Source organism: Rhincodon typus, chromosome 16 (genome assembly GCF_021869965.1).
Source record: "Rhincodon typus isolate 14 chromosome 16, sRhiTyp1.1, whole genome shotgun sequence".
Taxonomy (NCBI): domain Eukaryota; kingdom Metazoa; phylum Chordata; class Chondrichthyes; order Orectolobiformes; family Rhincodontidae; genus Rhincodon; species Rhincodon typus.
The window spans coordinates 4077142-4101336 of record NC_063347.1 but is presented as its reverse complement, the minus strand read 5'-3'; the positions used below and the strand labels follow the sequence as shown (position 1 = coordinate 4101336).

General features: G+C 43.4%; 1 protein-coding gene across 1 annotated transcript in view; it reads right to left on the bottom strand.

Annotated features, from left to right (window-relative positions):
- Positions 1-5481: 5481 nt before the first annotated feature.
- Positions 5482-24195, bottom strand: part of ruvbl1 (RuvB-like AAA ATPase 1) — a 63227-nt gene continuing 44513 nt past the window's right edge. Inside the window, exons 10-11 of the mRNA XM_048606236.1 lie at positions 9155-9246; positions 5482-5855 (exon numbers count right to left, since the gene is read on the bottom strand). Of these exons, the coding sequence (XP_048462193.1) occupies positions 5696-5855; positions 9155-9246 (252 nt within the window). The 3' untranslated portion in view covers positions 5482-5695. The remainder of the gene's footprint in view (positions 5856-9154; positions 9247-24195) is intronic.

Sequence of the window (24195 nt, the reverse complement as noted above, 5' to 3'; positions counted from 1 at the left end):
CTCTTTGACCTGTCTGTTTCCTCTCCACCTATCTTCTCCTCTATCCATCTTCTATCCGCCTCCCGCTCTCTCCCTATTTATTTCAAAACCCCCTTCCCCTCACCCATTACTGATGAAGGGTCTAGGCCCGAAATGTCAGCCTTCCTGCTCCTATGATGCTGCTTGGCCTGCTGTGTTCATCCAGCCCTGCACCTTGTTGTCTCTTAGTCAGTGACATTTGATTGTTTGATACATGATTCCTTTGATTAAACCGTGTGGTCACAACATGATACTGAAGACATCATTTGTGAATGAAGTGACCTGTAGACTAACAATAAATGAAATATGGAAGGCAACAGAAGGGGGTGGAGCTTTAAATTAAATCACTTTTTTCAAAGAAAAATTCTACTCATTGCACCCTTCTCTCTGAAAAGTGCTGACTCCTTGTGTAGAGTTGCAAATATCTCTTCACTATCTATTGCAAGTGACCTGCACGAGAAGGCGTGGAGATTCATTTAAGTCAATCAAACATCCTGCAAATAAGAAATATAGGAAGGGGAGAGAGCCATTTAATGGTTTAATAATCATGGCTCATCTGTGACCCAGCAATAGGCTGAAGAAACTCTGGAGTATTCTTCCCCTCCCTGCCACTTCCCACTGTAAGAGAGGCTGTGATCAAATTTTTGTTATTGTTTTTGCCCCGGGTGAGAACATTGACCCATCAGTCACTGGCCTGGGCCAATTTGGATCTGAGATATGCCAGAGTGAATTTGCCCTCAATGTCACAAAGTGTGGGGCATTGAAGGGTTACTCCTAATTATGGGTCTAGTGATGTTTCCCACTTCCCTGCCTCATTACCTCAGAGAAAGTAAGAATAGTGAGAAATGATGAGACTCAATTGTTCGAACTCAAGTTGTCCAAAAGTGTAGATAAAAAATGCCCAATGTTATTGTCTATTTGCATAATTTGGGAATCATTGGCAAGGTCAACATACATTGCCTATCCCAAATCACCTTTAAGATGATGGTGTTGAACCTTCTTCTTGAGGTCAGTGTGGTGAAGATGTTTGCGCAGCCCTGACAGACTGCAAGTTCCCTATTTTAACAAATTATCTATGAAGGAATGGCAATACATATTGGAATGGTGTGTGATTTAGAGGGGAGGTTGGGGAAAATTTGGATGTGATGATGCTCCCTTGCTTCTCCTGCCTTTGTAGATTCTGGAGCCAAGTTTCAAAAAGTAACCACAGACAATTGAAACCTACCCCAGTGTGAACCTCCAAAGGAAATTGTCATCAAAATCACATTTAAACTATTCTATTAAATGTTCTTGGAGTTAGGTTCATGCATTTGTTACAGCAACAATGTGAAACAGAGACTAGAACACTTATGCAGTGTATTGGCTTTGCTCATTTGAGAGTGCTGTCACCCATACTAGTTACTGTGAGCACGTAAGTAGGTTGACACTACAGTACAGCACTGAAGGAATGCTACATTGTCGTGAATGTCAGCCTTTAGGTGAAACGTATAACGAGGAGGTACAGTTCAATCTGGACCATATCCCATGGTACTCAGGTTTGTTCCATTGCCTGAGCTGAAACTGAACTTTCAACCAATACCAAGGTAACTAGTAATTTGTCTAATGGAGGAAATCAGGCCACAGATGGAAGCCTCTGCTGCCAATTTAACTCATTGTACATAACTTGGGACATTTTGTATAAATCTTGGATTTGGACATCATGATAAAAAGATAATCATTTTCAAGAATGCTGGAGGATTAAGCATAGAATTTTGAAACATGTGGCAAATTAGATTCTAGACATTAGGAGCTGGAACAATTAAACGTATCAGCAGAAACTAATGATGGGATTGTCCGCTACATCCATGTCGCTTTAAGTGTAGCCTTTTTGAACCAGATGTAGATTCATAGAACTCCTCAAAATAAGTTTGTGCATTCTCAGTTCAGTTCCTTCTAAGCATGGGTTTAATTTTTACTTTTACATTGACATCAAAATTATTCAAGTCAGGATGATGGTGGCTTCGAAGGGAACTAGCAGGTGTGGTGGTCCCATATACCTGCTCCCTCTGTCGTTTTAGTTGGAAGTTATCATGGGTTTGGAAGGTGCTATCTTAGGATATTTTATGAATTTCTGCAGTGTATCTTGTAGATTGCACTCTGATGCTACTGATTGTAGTAGAGAGAGTGGATGTTTGTGGATGTGGTGCCAATCAAGCAAGCTGCTTTGTCCTGGCTGGTATCAAGCTTCTTGAGTGCTTTTGCAGCTGCATTCATCCAGGCAAGTGAATTTTAATCCCTATTTCTGGATTAGCGGTCCAATAACATTACCGGTGTAAAAACCGAAAGAACTGCGGATGCTGTAAATCAGAAACAAAAACAGAAGTTGCTGGAAAGGCTCAGCAGGTCTGGCAGCATCTGTGGAGAGAAATCAGTTAATGTTTCGGGTTCAGAATGCTCCTGGTGTTTCCATTCTAAACTGTGCTGGACCTGATCCATTAACTCCAGGTGGGATAGCATACAGAGAGAATTACTTTGTATCAGTTTGCAAAGTGTTCAACAACCCTATACTGTAATGTCAAAATTCAGAACAAGCAGCTCTCCACAGGAAAATTTTTAAAGATTTGTAGATTGCTAACAAAGCTGGTTAGTTAATTTATTATGCAAGAAACTGGTTAAAATATCAGCAAAATCATTTGTCTTAATCTTGGCTGTATTACCAGAGGCTAAAATGTTCCGGAGCTGTGTGCAATCCTGAAGCTGCGGTTTAAATCAGGTCATTATATATGGAGAACTAGTTTGCAGCCAAAGTTGCAAATAAAGGACAAAAACAAAGGACAGCCAATAATTGTTCTTAGATTGTGTTGTCACACTGATAAGATTAAACAAACACTTCTGTCTGTGGTTCTGCTTTAATGAATGACTCGCCCTCACACAGGCTTGTGAAATAGGCTGTAAAAACTTCCTGTCGGGAGATGTATGTGGCTGTATATTTATAAGGGCATTCTGTTATACTGGTGAGATTTATTGACTGAATGCTCTTCAACCCAGACAATGGCCAGCTGATTAGCAAAGGGAAAAAAAATCCCTCTTCTCTTTTAAAATTGTGCTTTCCCTGTTACTAGCCCTTGTCTAAAGCTTCAGTGGGAAGGATGACATCTACAAATAACCACCACCAGCAGCAGTTTTACACCATGCCTCAACCATTTTCAACATTAGGAAATTGCTTGGGAATATAACTAGAATGAAAGAGATAAGAGTCTCACAAGTCGTGTTGTATAAAAACTGAAAACCCTTAAAGCTCAGCAAGTCCGGCAGCATTTCAGAACAGCAAATGTTGCAAAAATATTTCTAGGATTTTGTGTTTTCAATTCAGATGCTCAGCATTCACAGAAGTTTGCTTTTATAAACAGTGAGATGCAGGTTAAAAAGGCCACTGAGAAACAAAGCAACGGGGTTCATTTCTAGAGGAATAGAACTGGAGAGGGGTGAAATTTTTAACCTTCTATTAAACCTTGGGAGTCCAGTAAACAGGTCTAGTCTTTCTCGTATAATGAAGACACTGGAGTTTGGTGGAGAAGTGCAAAGATTACTTATAAGAATTACACCAGACAGAATGGCTGTATCTATTGATCTCTCAGAAGTAGATAGCTGAGAAGTGGTACAGAGATCTTCAAAAGATAATGGGTGATGCAGTGGCTAGCACTACTACCACACCGTGCTGTGGACCTGGCCTCGATTCCAGACTTTGGTCACTGTCTACATTTGCATGTTCTTTCCCTGTTTCTGTTTGGGTTTCTGCCAGGAGCTCTGGTTTCCTCCCACAGTCCAAAGATGCACAGATTAGATGGGGTTTGGGTGGGATGCTCTCCAAAGGGTTGGTACAGACTCAATGAGCTGAATGACCTCTTCTGCACTGTAGGGATTCAGTGATAATGAGAGAGATTTAGAGGGCAGATATTTTCTAATCACCCTATTGAGACATGTGGTGAGGCTTGAACCTGGGCCTCCTGGGTACCAATGTGCAACAGAAGTCCAGATTCCTAAGATATTTTTGTCCACCTAGAGCTTTCATTAGCTTTTGAACAGATATCCAGTGATCTAGGTCTTGGGTATTTTTCCCTAATCACTCTGTTGGGAGATGTTATTACACACCTCGAGCAGGTAGGATCCACAGACAGGGACACTCCCATTGCATCACATAAATCCAGGTTCCTAAGCGGTTAATAGTTGTCAGGTGACCAAACTTAGGGCTAAGTTTAAATTAGTCACTAATAAATTGAATAGGGAATTCAGGAGAAATTGCTTTCCTCAGATTGATTAGGTTTGATTTGATTTGTTGTAGTCACGTGTACATAAGTACAGTGAAAAGCTTTGTTTTGCGAGTAGTACAGGCAGATCATTGGGTGCTTAGACAGAGTGAGGCGTACAAGGTTACGGCTGCACAGGTGGTGCACAAAGCAGGATCAACATTAGCAAGATCAGAATTATTTGAAGTTAGAGAGATTAGACCCTTGTATTCACATCCACAGAGAGTAGCTGAGGCAACTACAATAGCAGTGGAACTCTAAGGACTGACACATGAAGAATGGAACAGAAGTGTATGCTAGCAGGATTAGATGCAGAAATGTGGGAAAAGGACCATGTGAATCATGCAATCAAAGGAAGTAGCTCACAAAGATCCTGCAATCTGTGGCTTGGATTTGACATTTCCTGCCTTAAAATATGAATCTGACATTACATTCAGGGGAGCTCTAGACAACCATCAACCATGATGTCATCAAGCAGGGTAATCCCCCCATCACAAAGAAGAATGCTTATAGACAATAAATCAGGAAGTTAAATCAGTGATTATCCTTCACTTCATAATATCAATTTACAGACAGCAAGCTAAAGATTTGAAAATACATATGAAATTAAGATAGAAACTGAAATATCTTGAACAAAATTATAATGGGGAAGTTAACATTCCATAATCATGATGAATGCTTTTCAGGACCAGAGATGTTGTTGAGCAATAATTATGAATTTAATATGCCATTGAAAACCCAATTACAGCTCCTTCAGCAAGATGTTGCTTTATTGATGGCTTTTATAGACAGGTTATCATTGTTAAAATGATGTCCTTGACAGTTCAATGATTTTCAATTAACTATAGTTGAAGGGATATTCTAGCACATCCCATGGGGAAGTATAAAGTCATTGAGAGCAACACCTGAATTTCTACTTTTAACTGCTCTTTTGTGGAATCTAGAAATTTTCAGTTTCAGAAAACTTCAATGTCTTTGTTCTGGAAACTGGGGCCATGAGGTAAGCCCAGAGAGCCACAGTGTTTTTTCGTAAGGCAACAGCATTAAGGCACAGGGACCTCAAACAATGGAACACATTTGAAGAGTTGACTGCCCTGCTCTTCTTTCTATTATATTCTCAAACAAATGAAGTCCCTCGAAAGCAGAGAGCAAAAAGTAACTTCATGAATTCATAAACTTTTTTTCAAAGAAGTATTTATTCAACTAACATACATAACACATTAACAACTCCTTTTCTTGTACAGCTTGTTTTGACAACCACACCACGTCCCAAATGTTGCCATATATCCTCCTTCCATGCTGGCAGACCCACTGTTTATTTCCAAAGCAGTTTGCTATTTCGGATTCCTGACATTTGGAATTTCACTTCAGTCGGCTCAGTAACAAAATTCTCATTTCATGTACTTTTCTTGGTGTTCAGCAAGAATCTTAGCAGATGACTTGGCATCGTAGAACAGTTCATTGATTTCCTCCACATGCTCCTTCTCAATGCTATCTTTCCCATTGATCTTTGCCAGCAGATTGGCTGGGGTTAGGAGCTGCACAGAGTACCTGTGTCACAAGCACACAGTCATTAACCAGAATCTCACTTTGCTGCTTATCTAATCCTTTCATCTGTGTAGAAGCAATTCAGCCATACAAATATTGGTTAAAAATATGACATGCAAGCCTGCAGCACCACAGGTAATATAGAATCCAGAAACAAAAATGACCCCAAAGACAGCCAAGAAGCAAAACGGAGAAAAACTTGTAGTCCACAGTCCAGAGAAAGGGCTTTGGGGGATCTCAGGAAGGCAAAGTTGTAAGCAACCAAATGTGTTATGTGTTACAAACATCGCGTTTATTTTTCAATTAGCATTGTTGTGCCTTTAAGTGGTGTTGGAACAGGACTTCCCCTCATCATAATATCACATCGAACAGCACAGAAGGCTAGTTGGCCAATCGAGTCTGCACTAGCTCTCTTTAAGAGTCATCTTGAATCATTCATTCAAATATTATGCTGCATTCCCTTGCAAGGCAAAAAATATTCTCCCTGAGGTGTAGTTCCCACCACTGAATGTAGTTACTCCAGATGGGAACTGACCAGAGCTTTAGATTGCTGTGATATAACAGCCCCAAGCTCTGAGGGAGATTTGCTTTGTGCCAATATTCCCTTGGTAACACCACAGAAAATCCACGAGAAAATGAATTACATTAAAAGACAATGCCAGTGTATTACTTCTAGAAGTGTTGGGTTATAAGACTAAGACACTGTCAATCTAGATGGATCAGAAAACATATTTGCACACAGATTATGGCCACACCCAGGATTATCAACCAAGTCACTGCAGTAAAATACTTTAGATTTTTAGGCTGACTGTGTTAGGATATTAAGGAGATGATGGGTTAAATTCCCACTATATCTTTTAATCATTCACAGGATATGGGAATTGCTAGCTAGGCCAATATTTATTACTCATCCACATTGCTGTGGGTCTGAAGTCAAACACAGATTGCCTTCTCTAAAAAGCATTAATGAACCAATTTTCAGACAATTGACAATGATTTCATGATCCATCATTAGACTCTTAATTCTAATTCAATATTGAATTCCAATTTCACCAATTGCCATAGTAGGATTTGAACTCGGGTCCCTTGAACATTATCTGGGTCTCTGGATTAATAGTCTGGCAATAATACTACCAGGTCATCACCTCCCTCTAATGGTTTAACTATCTCTTCCTCTGTTAGGCTCTGAAGAGGAAAAAGGTTTCTACAACTTAATTTGGACAAATTTATTTAAACAAACTATAACATAACTAATCATACTCTACACTGTGAACATAAAGCTAACACAGTTACATCAATCTTCATCAGTTTCCTTGGCCAAATCCTAACCCCACTTGATGGAAGATGCATCTGTGATTGAACTGATTTTCAGCCAATGGAAGGAAAGCGCTTTTAGAAAGTGCATTCCCTTGAGAAATGAATGTTGTGGCCGTGGAAACTTTAAACTTTCTTAAATTCATTTATGGGATGTGTAGATCACTGGCTAGGTCAACTTCTGTTGCCCAGCCCCAATTACCCTTGAGAAGATAGTGGTGAACTGCCTTCCTGAAGTCCATTTGATACAGGGACACCCACAGCACTGTTAAGGAGGGAGTTCTAGTATTTTGACCTAGTGATATTGAAGGAACAGAAATATATTGCTAGGCTAGGATGCCAGTGGCTTGGAGGGGAACTTGCTGGTGGTGATGTTCCCATATATCTGCTGCCCCTATCCTTCTAGATGTAAGTGCTCATAGGTTTGGAACTTCGAAAAAGCACGGTATAGAGTATAAAACTGAGTCAAAATATAAAATGCACACAACAGGGAAAGAAACTGTAAAAGAATTGACTCTCAATATGTCTGCCCAACACAGGGTTCCAACCAAGATCATATTACATTATCAGAACAACATGAAAACCATCAGATTGTGCTTTGAATATGGTCAGATGTTAGCCAAACCTTCATTATAAAGGCTGTGAACAATGCAAGCAACAATTTCCTGTATAGGACAGCGGTGCCGCAAACCCTGAACCAGGTAGGGGCGTTGGTGCAGGTTGTAGCATGTTGGGTGGATTGATCAAAGTGGTCTGAATTGTCCTTTTTTAATCCCTAATTATCTTGTGATGCAACATTTGGGTCAAGACAAGACCTCGAACATCAGACTGCCTATTGCTGCACTGTCCAAATCTGCCCATGAAGGACACTGACACTGGGGCATGTCACACAAGGCTGCAGGAGTCAGAGCCTGAGAGGGGAAAGCACCCCCCTACATACATGGAAAACATCACAATATTTTCAGTTGGCCAGAGCTATTGCTTATTTTGGTGGAAATGGTAGTTAAGGTATTAAATTGTAAAATTAGAGAATTATTCTAGAAACAGAGATTTAGGTTAGTTCTATATTCTACAAAATCTAATTGAAATGTAAAATTTGTGAGGAGTTTGACAGGATATTTGCTGGGAGGACACTTGCCACCGGTCAGGGAATCTGGAAGTGGGGTCGTGATGTCAGAATAAAGGATTTTGCCATTTAGAGCTGGGAGCAGTAGAGATTTCTTCAAAGTGTTGAGAAAGTTCAGAATTCTCTAGCCACAGAGAATAATGGATGCTCAGTTCTTCGAAGTATTTACGGTGGAGGTTAATGGCTTTTTGGAAACTAAAGGAATTCAAGGATATAAAAAGGAAAACGGAGGTAGAAGATCAGCTATTGTCTTAGAGAACGAAGGAAGAGGCTAAAAGGGCCGAAAGGACATCTCCTGCTCCCTGATATTTTTAGCATGCCTCAATCAGCAGTTTTGAAAGTGTCGATTTTTGAACTCAATGACAAATATCGACTGAAGCTCACAGTTTGCGCTCTGCACTTTTGAGAAAATATCTCAGTTTAAAAACCTTTCATAACGTACAAGAACTTTGGATTGCTATTATCTATCTGTACCAGTTATCGCGCTGTAAGGTTTCATTAACCGCTTTTGTATTTAAAGAGCTTTCTTTTTTTGAAATACAGAAACCTTTTGTGTTTAATCCCGTGGGCCTGTACCTACAGTACCATTCATCTTCTTGTGACCAGTTGAAACCAATAGCTATTACCGAATCTGTTATTCTACAGCGCTGGCTAAAATTAAATACCGCCAGTGAAGAGTTTTTTGGCTGCAAGTAAAGAGGATGATTTAAAACCCTTGTCTCGGGCTCCTGAAAGCATCAGCGTAGGGAAAGCGGCAAATCATTTCTGCTTGCTAGGGTCAAAAGAAAACAAAATGCGCACGACATTATCAAGGTTTGGACAAGAGCCATTATTTCTCAACAAAGCAGCAATGGGTACTCACCGCAGGGTTGTCTTTGTGCCGATTTCCCCTAGGTGAACCAAGGCATCCTCACTGATGCTGATGCCTTCTGTCTGTGCTCGAATCTTGATTATCTGCCGAGTGGGGAAGAGTGGAGGATTAAGAAAACGTGAACAACAGATTCCATAACTGTCAGTGCGATTGATCCTCTGTCAGCACAAATGAATGTCCTGATCAACAGAAGCTGATTATGCAGGCCAAAGTCTGAAGATTTCTTCAAGCTGGCACAGAACAGAGTGGAATTGGAATATTGAATTTTTTTAAAAAAAGCATTTGTCCAAATTTACAATATATTTGATAAAACTCTGGAACTGGGGCAGACAGAAGTGTACATTTAGATAGCACTGGGTTGTTTAAATTCTCAAATAAATCTGGCAAGAATTTCTGTGGAATGTGGCTATCATTTAAAACATCGCTCAAGTGCCTATTGCTGTTTAGTGACTGTGTCAATTAAAGTGTGTGTGTATGGTGTGTGTGGCACGGCAAGGCGCGGCATGCGTGTGTCTGTCTATCTTCGTCCTGTCACTGCATCAAATAGCATCTTGCATGCACATCCCAGGCGAGGTTCCCAATTCATTTTTGTTCCAGACAGGATACCCTAAACTGTTCCGTTCCTGGAGGAGGGTTGAATGGCCTTCCTTTGTGTATTCACTACTCCGCCTCAGTTAGATCATTAGTCCATGCGATATAGGAGTAGAATTCAGTGAATAAGACTGCTCTGCTATTCAATCATGGCCGATATGTTTCTCAACATCATTCTCCTGCCTTCTCCTTGTAACTCTCGATCCCCTTACCAAAGAACCTATCTATTTCTGTCTTAAATATACTCAATGACTCAGCCACCACAGCTTTCTGCAGGAGGGAGTTCTACAGATTAACCACACTGTGGCTGAAGAAATTCTTCTTCATCTCAGTTGTAAAGGGTTGTCCGTTCACTTGGAGGCTTTGACTTTGGGTCCTAGCCTCTCCAACTAGTGGGAATATCTTCTCCACATCCACTCCATCTGGGCCTCTCAGTATTCTGTAAGTTTCAATGAGTACCCCCTCATCCTTCTAAATTCCATCCAGTATAGACCTTAGCCCTCAACTGCTCCTCACATGCCTTCAACTCTGGGATTATTCTTGTAAACCTCCTCTGGATCCCCTCCAATGCCAGCACATTATTCCTTAGATATGGGGCCCAAAACTGCTCACAATATTCCAAATGGGGTCTGACCAGATACAGCCTTAGCATTACATCTCTGCTGGTGTATTCTAGCACTTTTGAAACAAATGCCAACATGCATTTACCTTCCCAACTGCATGTTAACCTTAAGAGAATCTTGAACTAGGATTCCCAAGTCCCTTTGTGCTTCAGATTTCTCCATTTATAAAATAGTCCATGCTTCTATTCTTCCTATCAAAGTGCATAACCTCACTTTCCCACACTGTATTCCATCTGCCACTTCTTTGCCAATTTGCCTACTCTGTCCAAGTCCTTCTGCAGCCTCTCTGCTTCCTCAACACTACATGTCCCTCCACTTTTGTTTGTGTTATCTGCAAATTTAGCAACAATGTCTTCAGTCCTTTGTCCAGATCGTTAATGTATAACATGGGGAGGCAATGGCCTAGTGGTATTATCACTGGACCTATTAATCCAGAGACCCAGATACTGTTCTGGAGACCTGGGTTCGAATCCCTCCACGGCAGATGTTGGAATTTGAATTCCATAAAATACCTGGAATTAAGAAGCTAATGATGACCATGAATCCATTGTCGTTTGTCGGGAAAAACCCATCTGGTTCACTAATGTCCTTTAGGGAAGGAAACTGCCATCCTTACCTGGTCTGGCCCACATGTGACTCCAGACCCACAGCAATGTAGTTGACTCTTAACTGCCCTCGGTGGGGTGGGGGGAGTTAGGGATGGGCAATAAATGCTGCCTGGCCAGTGATGCCTTCATCCCGTGAATGAATTAAAAAAAAACATGAACAGCTGTGGTTCCAACACTCACCCCTGTGGACCGTCATTAGTCACTGGCTGTCATCCTGAAAAAGACCCCTTCATCTCAATTCTCTGCCTTCTGCCAGCCAGCCAATCCTCCATCCATGCCAGTACCTTGCCCCCAACATCATGGGCTCTTATTTAGTGGCCTCCTGTGTGGCATCTTGTCAAAGGCCTTCTGGAAATCCAAACAGATCACCTCCACTGACTCTTCTTTGTCTAACTTGCTCATTTCCTCCTCAAGGAATTCTAAGATTTGTCAGGCCCTCTCCTTGATAAAGCCGTACTGATTCAGCCCTATTTTACCATACACTTCCAAGTACTCTGCAGTCTCACCCTTAATAATGGACTCAAATTTTACCAACAGCGGAGGTCAGGCTAACTGACTTAGAGTTTCCTGTCTTCTGCCTCCCTCCGTTCTTAAACAAGGTGTTTTGTTAGCCACTTTCCAGTCCTCTGGGATCCTTCCTGACTCCAGTGAGTCCTGAAATATCACCACCAATGCCCTTACAATCTCCTCAGCTATCTCCTTCAGAGCTCTGGGGTGTAGTCCATCTGGTCCAGGTAATTGCAACAAGGTTATTTTGAAAATGATCCCTCACCTTCCTCCCAGACTGGTCCAGTCACATACCCATGTGTGTCCATATGCTAAACATTTTGTTCAATCTTACATGACTGAAGGGACTACATTTCAGAAATATTTTATTGGGTGTAAAGCACTTTGGGACATTGCGAAAGGAGTTAAATAAATGCAAGACCAGCATTCCTGCTGCCATTTCCAATTTCCACTATATACGTTGGATCTTCTGAGCTTTGCACGGGACTTTCTGAAGTGCTGACAGTGGTTTTCAACAAAGGTAGCAAGGGCTACTCTGCATTATGTAGGAAAGTTAAACAGCACCTACATAGCACCCTTGTTCCTGCATTTGCTCACTAATCCCTCACAGGCAGATGTATGATTTACACCAGCTCCTTGCTGGAACGCACACATGGTACGATGACCTTTGATACAATGCACATCACTTACAGCTTCCTTACTAACACATAAATCACATAAACACATTGGTTCTATAAATAAGTTTACTGTATCATTCCAAAAGACAGTTTTACATAGAGAAGCCTTTTGTATTCCAGCTCCCTGAACACACACTTCTTTCTTTTCTCTTCTTGCAGCTCCAATGTCATAGCTTAACCCATTCAGAACGAATATGCCTGTTGTATCATTGTATTAATTTAAGATTTTTTAACCTGGACTCAAATGGCCATTCATTTATCAGATTACCCAACTTTCTATACCCACTTCTACTTTCTCCTTTGAGCACCTAGCCACGAGAACTGGTCATGGGGTTGTCAACTATGATTTCTGGAAATTTCACTTCACAGAAAGTGAGGCTAGACTGGAGCAGCTATGATGGGCTTAAGTGGCCTTACTTTTAAACTCATTCACAGGATGAGAGCAGTTAATGGTCAACTGCATTGCTGTGCATCTGGAGTCACAGAGTGTACCAGATGGGGTTTTTCCAATAACTGACAATGGCTTCATGGTCATCATTAGGCTCATGATTTCACATTCTTACCAAATTCAAATTCAGCTATGGCAGAGTTTGAACCCAGGTTCCAAGAACATTAACAGAAATTGTTCTGTTCTGAGGAAGGGTCACTTGACCCGAAATGTTAACTCTGACTTCTGTCCACAGATACTGCCAGACTTGCTGAGCTTTTCCAGCAATTTCTGTTTTTTATTTCTGATTTACAGCATCCGCATTTTTTTTTTCAGTTTTCCCCAAGAACAGTGCCTGTTATCTGGAGTAATAGTCTAGCGATAATTACACCAAGCTATCTCTCCCCATAAATTTTCTATGATTCCATGACTTACTCCATGCTTCAATTATTTGTAAACCAACATATCTAACTTGTCACATCCTGCCTTCCTACGTCACAATGATCCATTATCCAACTGGATGTTGCTTGACAGTCGGCCAAACAGCACCATTATAAATGATAGCTTTTCAATCAGTTATTGAACTGACTGGATGTAAATGCACCAACTATCATGATGGAATCTCAACTCAAGTCTGTAAATTAGGAGTGCAGACTTCCAGACTGCTAGTCAAGTAACATGATAACAATGGTACTACACCTGTGAACTGTTAGATCCCTAGCAATAATTGCCTTGCAATAATTATCTTTAATTCTTTCCACAATGTTTGTGCTTATACTATAAAACTTAAATCGCAGATGACTGTAGCCCTGCAGATTGCAGTGCCTCAAGTAGTGCCTACTTTACATTGGTGAGGTACTGAGTTTGATCTCTGGCATCTCAATGCACTCCACTCTAGAATTATTTGGCTGAGACATGATGGTCCAAATGATCTTCTGCATTCATGATTCGAAGAAAAAGTTGACTACAACGAATTAAATGATCAGTAAAATCTATACATTTTTTTAAATAAGAAGAAAATTTGAGAATGCTAGAAATACACATCAGGCAACATTCAAAAAGGGTTGATTGGCTAATGCTTCAGATGAGATGCCATCTGTATCATGTTTTGCCAGCCTCATTACTCCTGAATGTGCTGTCTGGGCACAGTGCTCAACTCCAGAGGGGAATCACAACCAAACTCAATTCTAGCTTGTGTCTAGTATAATTCCAAGATGGAATCAGTGGACCATGATTAGAAGCAGGAAAGAGTTGCTCAATTACCTTTCTGATAGAGACCATCCTCTTAAGGAGACAACTTACTGCAGTACTGAGGAAGTGCTGCAATGCTGGAGTTCTTGTCTATCAGGCCAGACATTAAATGGAGATTCACTGTTCAGATAATACTTACTGGTGTTCTGTTTGGGTTCTGCCAGGGGTCTTGACCTCATTACAGCCTTGATCCAAACATGGTCAAAGAGCTGAACTCCAAAGGAAAGTTGTGCATGATTATCCTTGACATTAAAGACAAATTTGACAATATGCTATCGAGGAGACCTGGCAAAACTGAAGTACATGCAAATCAGGGGCAATATCTACAGTGATTGGAGGCACACCTAGCAAAAAGATTATTATTGGAGGTCAATCATTTCAGCCCGAGGACAATGTTGTAGGAGTTTATTGGAGTAGTGCCTTAGACCCAGATCAGAGGCTAGGAATTCTAGGCTTCCACACTGTAGGGATTCTATGAGTCTGTGTCAAATAACTTGCCTCCTGTCCCCTGTGCCTCTCCACCATCTACAAGGCACAAGTCAGGAATATGAACAAATTATCGCCACTTGCCTGGATGAAACAGCTTCAACGACACAAAAAATTCGACACCAACCACAGCAAAACAGTCTGTTTGATTGGCACTGATGCACAGCAGCAGTAGTGTGTACAAGGTACACTGCAGCAAATCACCCAAGCACATTCAACAGTAGCTTCCACATGCATCACCTATTTTACATGTCTTGGCCCCTCAAACTACAGAACAGCTAATCCAGTTATTTTCACATTGCTGATATTAGGAACTTGCTACAAGGAAATTAGCTACTGTGTTTCCCATATTAGAGCAGCAGCTACACATCAAACATCATGTAAATCACTCTGGAACATCCTGTGGCCAAGAAAGATGCTGCATAAAGGCAAGTTTTGATTGATTTAAAAGATCCCATACTGCTGATTGAAGAGGAGGGAGTTCTCCCAGTATCATAAACAACATAACCAAATTAAAGGGCTTTTCTAATTTGCTGACTGTCAGATTTTCCTTGCAAAAAACCAGCAAATGAAAAAGTTGACTTAGGAAGTGACCAACATCCCTCTAAACTGTGCAGCCAGTTGGAAATCCCACGCTTACTAGTTGACATACAATGCATTGACTCCTGCATGCAAAGTCACTGCCTTGCTCAGTCCTCGGAGGTCTGCGAGTGGGAGAGAAAAGTGACTGGACTTGAAAAGGTAACTAATCAGCAGTGAAGAACTTCAAGACATCCTGAGAATATGACAAATGTGATCTAAATGACAGTCACGTTCCGACTGGAATTGGCTTATTTAGACAGGAATTGAAATTTCAACCTTCTGTTCTAAATGACAACATAACACAATTGTATAACATTCACAAGTAGTCATTTGCTCGTACAGAATTTGAATATTGATGAAAAAAAAAGGACATCTTGTTGAAGTTTTACATTTTGTTTTCACCAGGACATTTGCAAGAAATACCAAAGTGAAGGAAAAATTTTTATACTGTACATGAAGACAGTGCTGATTCGTTGGCAAGTTGGCTCTGATTGTTAGAGGCAGTGCCATGGAAAATGTACCAGTCAATGTCATTGACAATTGACAATTAACAATTAACAGCTAAGTTTTCTTTAAATTATAAACCAAGCAAGTTGACTCTGATTGGTCAAAACATTGCCCTGAGAAATAAACCAGCGAGTGACTGTCACCTATTTTGTTGAGTTAAAACAGGCAGAGTATGCGTAAGTTTCTTCTGTCTGTAAAGAACAGGGCCATGTGTCTTAATGTATTTAGCTTCCAGTTTACACAAGCACATTGTCGTCAAAGCATTCGGTGGGAACACTGTCCTTATTTGGGGAAAGCACCAAAGCTCTTTTCTGTGGAGCTCTCCTGTTTGCTCATGGTCCTGTTCAGTCTCCATCTCCATTCTAGCTTTCAGTATACTCCTAGCTTCCTGTCTCATCTCTCTCTCTTCACTCAGACTTCCACTCTTATTTTGACTTGGGCTTCCTGGTGACCTCCACCTCCTCTCAAGCATTTAATCTCTTGCTCTCCTTTCTTGAAACCTTTGTTTCTTCACATTCCTCCTTCATAAAATGATGGATGCAAGTGGAAAAGCCAGTGTACAGTAAAGTCAGATTTCTAGCTTTTTAGTGAGGATATGATTGAAGAAAAATCTACGACATAGGGCCATAGCTTTTCTTTCATTCCAGATTTTGTTTTCTTTAAGCTAAAAAAAAGGTTGGAAGAGAAGGATGCACAAGTATACAATGAAACCGAAGCAAGAAGAGAACATCTTTGGCTTTCAATGAAATAAAGCAGTTCCATATCTGGCATTCACCATCTTTTTTGTGCAGCTAATGTTCGGTTAAATGTCTATATAAAAGGGCTATATAATCTACTACACCTTTCTAAACGACTAAACGTTGTTTATTGATTTACTTTATCGTAATCGCTTTGCTACTTCCTTGTTTACAATGGTGCCAGAGTGAAAAATAACTGGCATTATATGAAACTCTCACTCCTGGACTTATCTCTATGATGCTACACATAGCATCATTATCCAGGAAGTCCTTATCACTTCTGTTGCTGATGTTGGGTAACTGAATGATTCAGACCAGCTCTATGCCAGCTTTAACAGTCAGCATTCTATCGCTTGCAAGCCTTTGAACAGAAAGCTGTTTGTATTGAAAAGTGCCACAGAGAATTATTTTTAGCCCCAAGTATATGACAGACAAAGACAAATCTAGCTTTCTTTTCTTTTAATTACCTAATCTAAAATCATTATAACTGGTAGCATTTTCTCCCCCACAGAGAGGAAGATTGATGATGGATAACAGAAGTTTTCCCAGTTTGGGAATATTGCAACAGACAGTCTCAAATTAGGTATGGCACAAAGTTGGACACAGAAAAAGCTTTCTTTACACTGTCCCCATCAGACACTCTCAGGGCAGATACAGAACAGGGTCAGACATGGGATAAAGCTCCCACTACATTGTTGGGAAAATGTGTCTCAAATCCAAACATCTTTTATGGCAGTAGTATGTCTCTTCCTGTAACAGCCAATTATGAATTAAGCGATGTCAACAATTGATTGCTGGAATAGTCAGTTTTAACATGGCTAAGCAAAAGCCTTTTTACAAAGGACAGTCAGTCAGTAGACAGTGGAAAATTACATCTTATCAGGATAGGATGCTGCTAAGCTCCGTTTGCATTGGCCAAAGGCCTGTGTCCAAGCTACAGTTACATCCAGTTCTGCTAATCTTCCCAATTTATATTCCACTGACCTATTGTACATATCATTAAAGCCAAGAAACCAAACAGTAAGCATGTTCCTTTGTAACAAACATACGACACAATTTACTTTCAGATTTCACTTCACCTTGTTCTAATGACAAAGCCTGATCAGTTTGAAAGCTCTTAAAAGCAAGAACAAAATAGAAACCCTGAAATAATGAATTTCAAGCACACACAACGATTCAAATCTGTCCTGCCATAATCTCAAGTAACTTTTTCTAATCATTCATAGGTTGAGGGTGTCGCTGGCTAGGCGAGCATTTATTCCCCATCCCTAATTGCCCAGAAGGCAGTTAAGAATCAAACACATTGCTGTGAGTTTGGAGTTACATGTATATCTTTCCTGAGGTATGGACCCAGAATTGCTCACAATACTCTAAATGTGGTCTGACCAGAGTGTTATAAAGCCTCAAATTACATCCCTGCTTTTATGTTCCAGTCCTCTCAAAATAAATGCCAACATGTAGGATGGCAATTTCCTTCCCCAAGGAAGAAATATTAGTGAGCCAAATGTGTTTTTCCTGCAATTGACAATGGATTCATGGTCATCATTAGACTCTCAATTCCAGACTTTTATTGAATTCAAATTCCACCATCTGCCATGGCAGGATTCGAAACCAGGTCCCAGAAAATTACCTGAGTCTCTGGGTTAACAGTCCAGCAATACCACTCGGCTGTTACCAGTCCATCTATTCCAGTTAAAACAAGAGTTCAGGCAATAATTTCCCCTTGTAAAAACTTTTTCATGGGACACTGGAATTGCTGGTATGGCCAGCATTTGTTGTAAACTCTTAATTGCCTTCAAGGTAGTGGTGAGCTGCTTTCTTGAACTGATGCACTCCACCTGGTACAGGCACTCCCACAACGCTGTTGGGAATATTTTAATCCAGTGACAGTGAAGGAAGAGAGATATTGTTCCAATGCTTTGGCTGGAATACTAGAGGATTGAAGAAATTGAATAGCAGATACACTATCATCACTAATAAAAGGGTATGGGTGGGATTATAAAATGTTCTTACTAACTCTTCCCAACATCCACTGTAGCCAGACCTTTCAGTATTCTGAAAGTTTCAATTAGATCCCCCCTCATCTGTGTAAATTCCATCAAGCATAGACCCAAAGTCCTCAAACGTTCCTCCTATGTTAAGCCTCTCATTCCTGGGATCATTCTCGTGAACCTCATCTGGAACCGCACCAGGGCCAGTATCTCTTTCCTGAGGTATGGACCCAGAATTGCTCACAATACTCTAAATGTGGTCTGACCAGAGTGTTATAAAGCCTCAAATTACATCCCTGCTTTTATGTTCCAGTCCTCTCAAAATAAATGCCAACATTGTGTCTGCCTTCCTAACTACTTACTCAACTTGTGCATTTACCTTAAAAGAATCCTGGATTAGGACTCCCAAGTTCCTTTGTACTTCAGATTTCTGAATTTTCTTCCCATTTAGAAAACAGTCTATGTCTCTATTCTTCCTACCAAAGTGAATGACCTCACACTTTCCCACATTGTATTCCATCTGCTACTTCTTTGCCCATTCTCCTAACTGTCCAAATCCTTCTGCAGCATCCCCACTTCCTCAATACTACCTGTCCCTCTCCACCTATCTTTGTATCATCTGCAAACTTAGCCAGAACACCCTCAGTCCTTCATCTAGACAATTAATGTTTAAAGTGAAAAGCTGTGGTCACAACACTGACCCTTCTGGAACACCACTGGTCACCAGTCGCCATCCTGAAAAGGACCCTTTTATCCCCACACACCTTCTATCCATGCTAGAGCACCTTGCCTCTAACACCTTGGGCCCTTATCTTACTCAGCAGCCTCCTGTGCGGCACCCTGTCAAAGGCCTTCTAGAAGTCCAAGTAGATGACATCCATTGGCTTTCCTTGGTCTAACCTGCTCTTTACCTCCTCAAAAAATTCTAACAGATTTGCCTGGAATGCCCTCCCCTTGATGAAACCATGCTGACTTCACCCCATGCACTTCCAAGTGTTCAGAATCCATAATCTTACCAATGACCGAGGTCAGGCTAATCGGCCTGTAAATTCCCATCTTTTGCCTTACTCCATTTTTAAACAGGAGGATTACATTGGCGATTTTCAGTCCTTTGAAAGATCACCACTAATGTCTCCGCTATCTCTTCAGCTATGTCTTTCAGAACTCTGGGGTGTAGTCCATCTCGTCCAGGCGGTTTATCCACCTTCAAACTTTCAGTTTTGCTAGCACCTTCTCCTTGGTGATGGCCACCATACTCACCTCTGCCTTCCCCCCACCGACTCTGTTTAATTTGGGAGATATTACACGTGTCTTCCACTATGAAATTTGATGATGCAAAGTACTTATTCAGTTCCTCCGCCAATTCTTTTTTTCTCATTGCCACTTCTCCAGCGTCATTTTCCAGCATTCCAATGCCCACTTTAGACTCTCTTTGCCCTTTATATATCTAAAGGAACTCTTGCAATCTTCTTTTATATTACTGGCTACCTTACCCTCATATTTAATCTTTCGGATCCGGCGACCCTTCCTCAGAACTTCCGGAGATTATAACCCTTGAGGACCTGTACTTTAATTTAGTTCCTGATAATCCCTGAACAGGTCCTCTTTCCTAGTTAGTAGGAACTGCAGATGCTGGACAATCTGAGATAACAAGGTGTACAGCTGGATGAACACAGAAGGCCAAGCAGTATCAGAGGAGCAGGGAGGCTGACGTTTTGGGCCGAGACCCTCCTTCAGAGATGGGGGGTAAGGGGGTTCTGAAATAAATAGGGTGAGAGGGGGAGGCGGATAGAAGATGGATAGAGGAGAAGATAGGTGGAGAGGAGACAGACGGGTCAAAGAGGCGGGGATGGAGCCAGTAAAGGGGAGTGTAGGTGGGGAGGTAGGGAGGAGATAGGTCAGTCCAGGGAGGACGGACAAGTCAAGGGGGCAGGATGAGGTTAGTAGGTAGGAGATGGGGGTGGGGCTTGAGGTGGGAGGAGGGAATAAGTGGGAGGAAGGACAGGTTAGGGAGGCAGGGACGAGCTGGGCTGGTTTTGGGATGCGTTAGGGGGAGGGGAGATTTTGAAGCTTGTGAAGTCCACATTGATACCATTGGGCTGCAGGGTTCCCAAGCGGAATATGAGTTGCTGTTCCTGCAATCTTCAGGTAGCATCGTTGTGGCACTGCAGGAGGCCCAGCACGGACATGTCGTATGAGGAATGGGAGGGGGAGTTGAAATGGTTCGCGACTGGGAGGTGCAGTTGTTTAGTGCGAACCGAGCGTAGGTGTTCTGCAAAGCGGTCCCCAAGCCTCCGCTTGGTTTCCCCGATGTACAGGAGGCTACAATGGGAACAGCGGATGCAGTATACCACATTAGCAGATGTGCAGGTGAACATCTGCTTGATGTGGAAAGTCTTCTTGGGGCCTGGGATGGAGGCGAGGGGGGAGGTTTAGGGGCAGGTATAACAATTCCTGCGGTTGCAGGGAAAAGTGTCGGGTGAAGTGAGGCTGGAGGGGAGTGTGCAACGGACAAGGGAGTCGCGGAGAGAGTGGTCCCTCCGGAAGGCAGATAAGGGTGGGGAGGGAAAAATGTCTTTGGTGGTGGGGTCGGATTGCAGATGGCGGAAGTGTCGGAGGATGATGCGTTGGATCCGGAGGTTGGTGGGGTGGCACGTGAGGATGAGGGGGATTCTGTTTTGGTTGTTATTGTGGGGAGGGGGTGTGAGGGATGAGTTGCGGGAAATGTGGGAGACACGGTGGAGGGCGTTCTCGACCACTGAAGGGGGTGAAGTTGCGGTCCTTGAAAAACGAGGACATCTGGGATGTATGGGAGTGGAATGCCTCATCCTGGGAGCAGATGCGGCGGAGGCGAAGGAATTGGGAATAGGGGATGGCATTTTTGCAGGAAGGTGGGTGGGAGGAGGTGTGTTCTAGGTAGCTGTGGGAGTCGGTGGGCTTGATATGGATATCGGTTTCTAGGTGGTTGCCGGAGATGGAGACAGAGAGGTCCAGGAAGGAGAGAGAGGTATTAGAGATGGTCCAGGTGAATTTAAGGTTGGGGTGGAAGGTGTTGGTGAAGTGGATGAACTGTTCGAGGTCCTCGTGGGAGCCGACACAGTCATCAATGTAACAGAGGAAGAGGTGGGGTTTAGGGCCAGTGTAGGAAGAGGGATCGTTCCACATAACCTACAAAGAGGCAGGCATAGCTTGGGCCCATGAGGGTACCCATCGCCACCCCCTTTGTCTGTAGGAAGTGGGAGGAATTGAAAGAGAAGTTGTTGAGGGTGAGGATGAGTTCAGCTAAGCGGATGAAGGTGTCAGTGGAGGGCGACTGGTCGGGCCTGCGGGACAGGAAGAAGCGGAGGGCCTTTAGGCCATCTGTATGGGGAATGCAAGTGTATAGGGACTGGACGTCCATGGTAAAGATGAGGTGTTGGGGACCGGGGAATTGGAAGTTCTGGAGGAGGTGGAGGGTGGTGTCACGGACGTAGGTGGGGAGTTCCTGGAGCAAGGGGGAGAAAACGGAGTCCAGATAGGTGGAGATAAGTTCGGTGGGGCAGGAGCAGGCGGAGACAATGGGTCGACCAGGGCAGTCAGGTTTGTGGATTTTGGGGAGGAGATAGAAGTGGGCGGTGCGGGGTTGGGGAACGATAAGGTTGGAGGCTGTGGGTGGGAGGTCACCTGAAGTGATGAGGTTGTGGATGGTTTGGGAGATGATGGTTTGGTGGTCGGGGGTGGGGTCATGATCAAGGGGGCGGCAGGAGGTGGTGTCGGACAGTTGGCGTCTGGCCTCGGCGATGTAGAGGTCAGTGCACCATACTACAACTGCGTCTCCCTTGTCCGCGGGTTTTATGGTGAGGTTGGGATTGGAGTGGAGGGCTGCACGTTCTGCGGGGGAGAGGCTGTAGTGGGTGAGAGGCGTGGAGAGGTTGAGGCGATTGATGTCACAACGGCAGTTGGAGATGAAGAGGTCGAGGGAGGGTAGGAGGCCTTGGGGTGGTGTCCAGGAGGAGGAGGTGTGTTGGAGGCGGGAGAAGGGGTCAGTACAGGGAGGGTTAGGCTCACGGTTGAAGAAGTAAGCTACCTAGAATACAGCTCCTCCCATCCACCTTCCTGCAAAAATGCCATCCCCTATTCCCAATTCCTTCGCCTCTGCCGCATCTGCTCCCAGGATGAGGCATTCCACTCCCGTACATCTCAGATGTCCTCGTTTTTCAAGGACCGCAACTGCCCCCCTCTCAGTGGCCCTCCACCGTGTCTCCCGCATTTCCCGCAACTCATCCCTCACACCCCCTCCCCACAATAACAACCAAAACAGAATCCCCCTCATCCTAACGTACCACCCCACCAACCTCCGGATCCAACGCATCATCCTCCGACACTTCCGCCATCTGCAATCCGACCCCACCACCAAAGACATTTTTCCCTCCCCACCCTTATCTGCCTTCCGGACGGACCACACTCCCCTCCAGCCCCACCTCACCTGGCACTTTTCCCTGCAACCGCAGGAAGTGCTACACCTGCCCCTACACCTCCCCCCTCACCCCCATCCCAGGCCCCAAGAAGACTTTCCACATCAAGCAGATGTTCACCTGCACATCTGCTAATGTGGTATACTGCATCCGCTATTCCCGTTGTGGCCTCCTCTACATCGGGGAAACCAAGCGGAGGCTTGGGGACCGCTTTGCAGAACACCTACGCTCGGTTCGCAATAAACAACTGCACCTCCCAGTCGCGAACCATTTCAACTTCCCCCTCCCATTCCTCATACAACATGTCCATCCTGGGCCTCCTGCAGTGCCACAACGATGCTACCTGAAGGTTGCAGGAACAGCAATCATATTCCGCTTGGGAACCCTGCAGCCCAATGGTATCAATGTGGACTTCACAAGCTTCAAAATCTCCCCTCCCCCTAATGCATCCCAAAACCAGTCCAGCTCGTCCCCGCTTCCCTAACTTGTCCTTCCTCCCACCTATCCCCTCCTCCCACCTCAAGCCCCACCCCCATTTCCTACCTACTAACCTCATCCCGCCCCCTTGACTTGTCCGTCCTCCCTCGACTGACCTATCTCCTCCCTACTTCCCCACCTACACTCACCTTTACTGGCTCCATCCCCGCCTCTTTGACCTGTCTGTCTCCTCTCCACCTATCTTCTCCTCTACCCATCTTCTATCTGCCTCCCCCTCTCTCCCTATTTATTTCAGAACCCCCTTCCCCTCCCCCATTTCTGAAGAAGGGTCTAGGCCCGAAACGTCAGCCTTCCTGCTCCTCTGATACTGCTTGGCCTGCTGTGTTCATCCAGCTCTACATCTTGTTACTTCTTTCCTAGTCTTGCCTATGTTGTTTGTCCCACGTGGACCACAACAATTGGATCCTCCCTCTCACCCTAGCACTGGGCAGGCAACATACCATGCGGGACTCTCCGTCCTACTTACAAAGGATGCTATCTATTCCCCTAATTATAGAAACCCCTACAACTATCACTTGTCTTTTTGCTCTCTCCTCTTGAATGGCCTCCTGTACCATTGTGCCATGGTCAGCTGGGTCATTCTCCCTGTTCCTAATCCACACAGGGAGCAAGTACCTCGTTCTTGTTGGACAAGGCCAAGAGGTGAGGCTCCTCTGTTCCTGAATGCAGGATCCCTTTACCTGCCTCACTTACAGTCAAACCCTGCTGTCCCTGGTCACTGACCGAATTTGTGGTACTTAATCTACCAGATTTGACCCATGCTGAAACAGAGTGAACAGGTAACTCTCCTCCTCCTGAATGTGCTGCAGCGTCTGAAGCTCGGACTCCAGCTCACCAACTCTGAGCCACAGTTCCTCCAGCAACCAACAGTTTCTGCTGATGTGGTCACTGCAGCTCGCAAAGGGATCAGCCACCTCCCACATCACACAGCTACAGCACATCACCTGCCCAGCCATCTCTACGTAGTTAATTAATTTATTAATTAGTTCCTAGAATCATAGAATCCCTACTGTATGGAAACAGGCCCTTTGGCCCAACAAGTCCACACCGATCCTCAGAGCATCCCACCCAGACCCATCCCCCTCTAACCTAC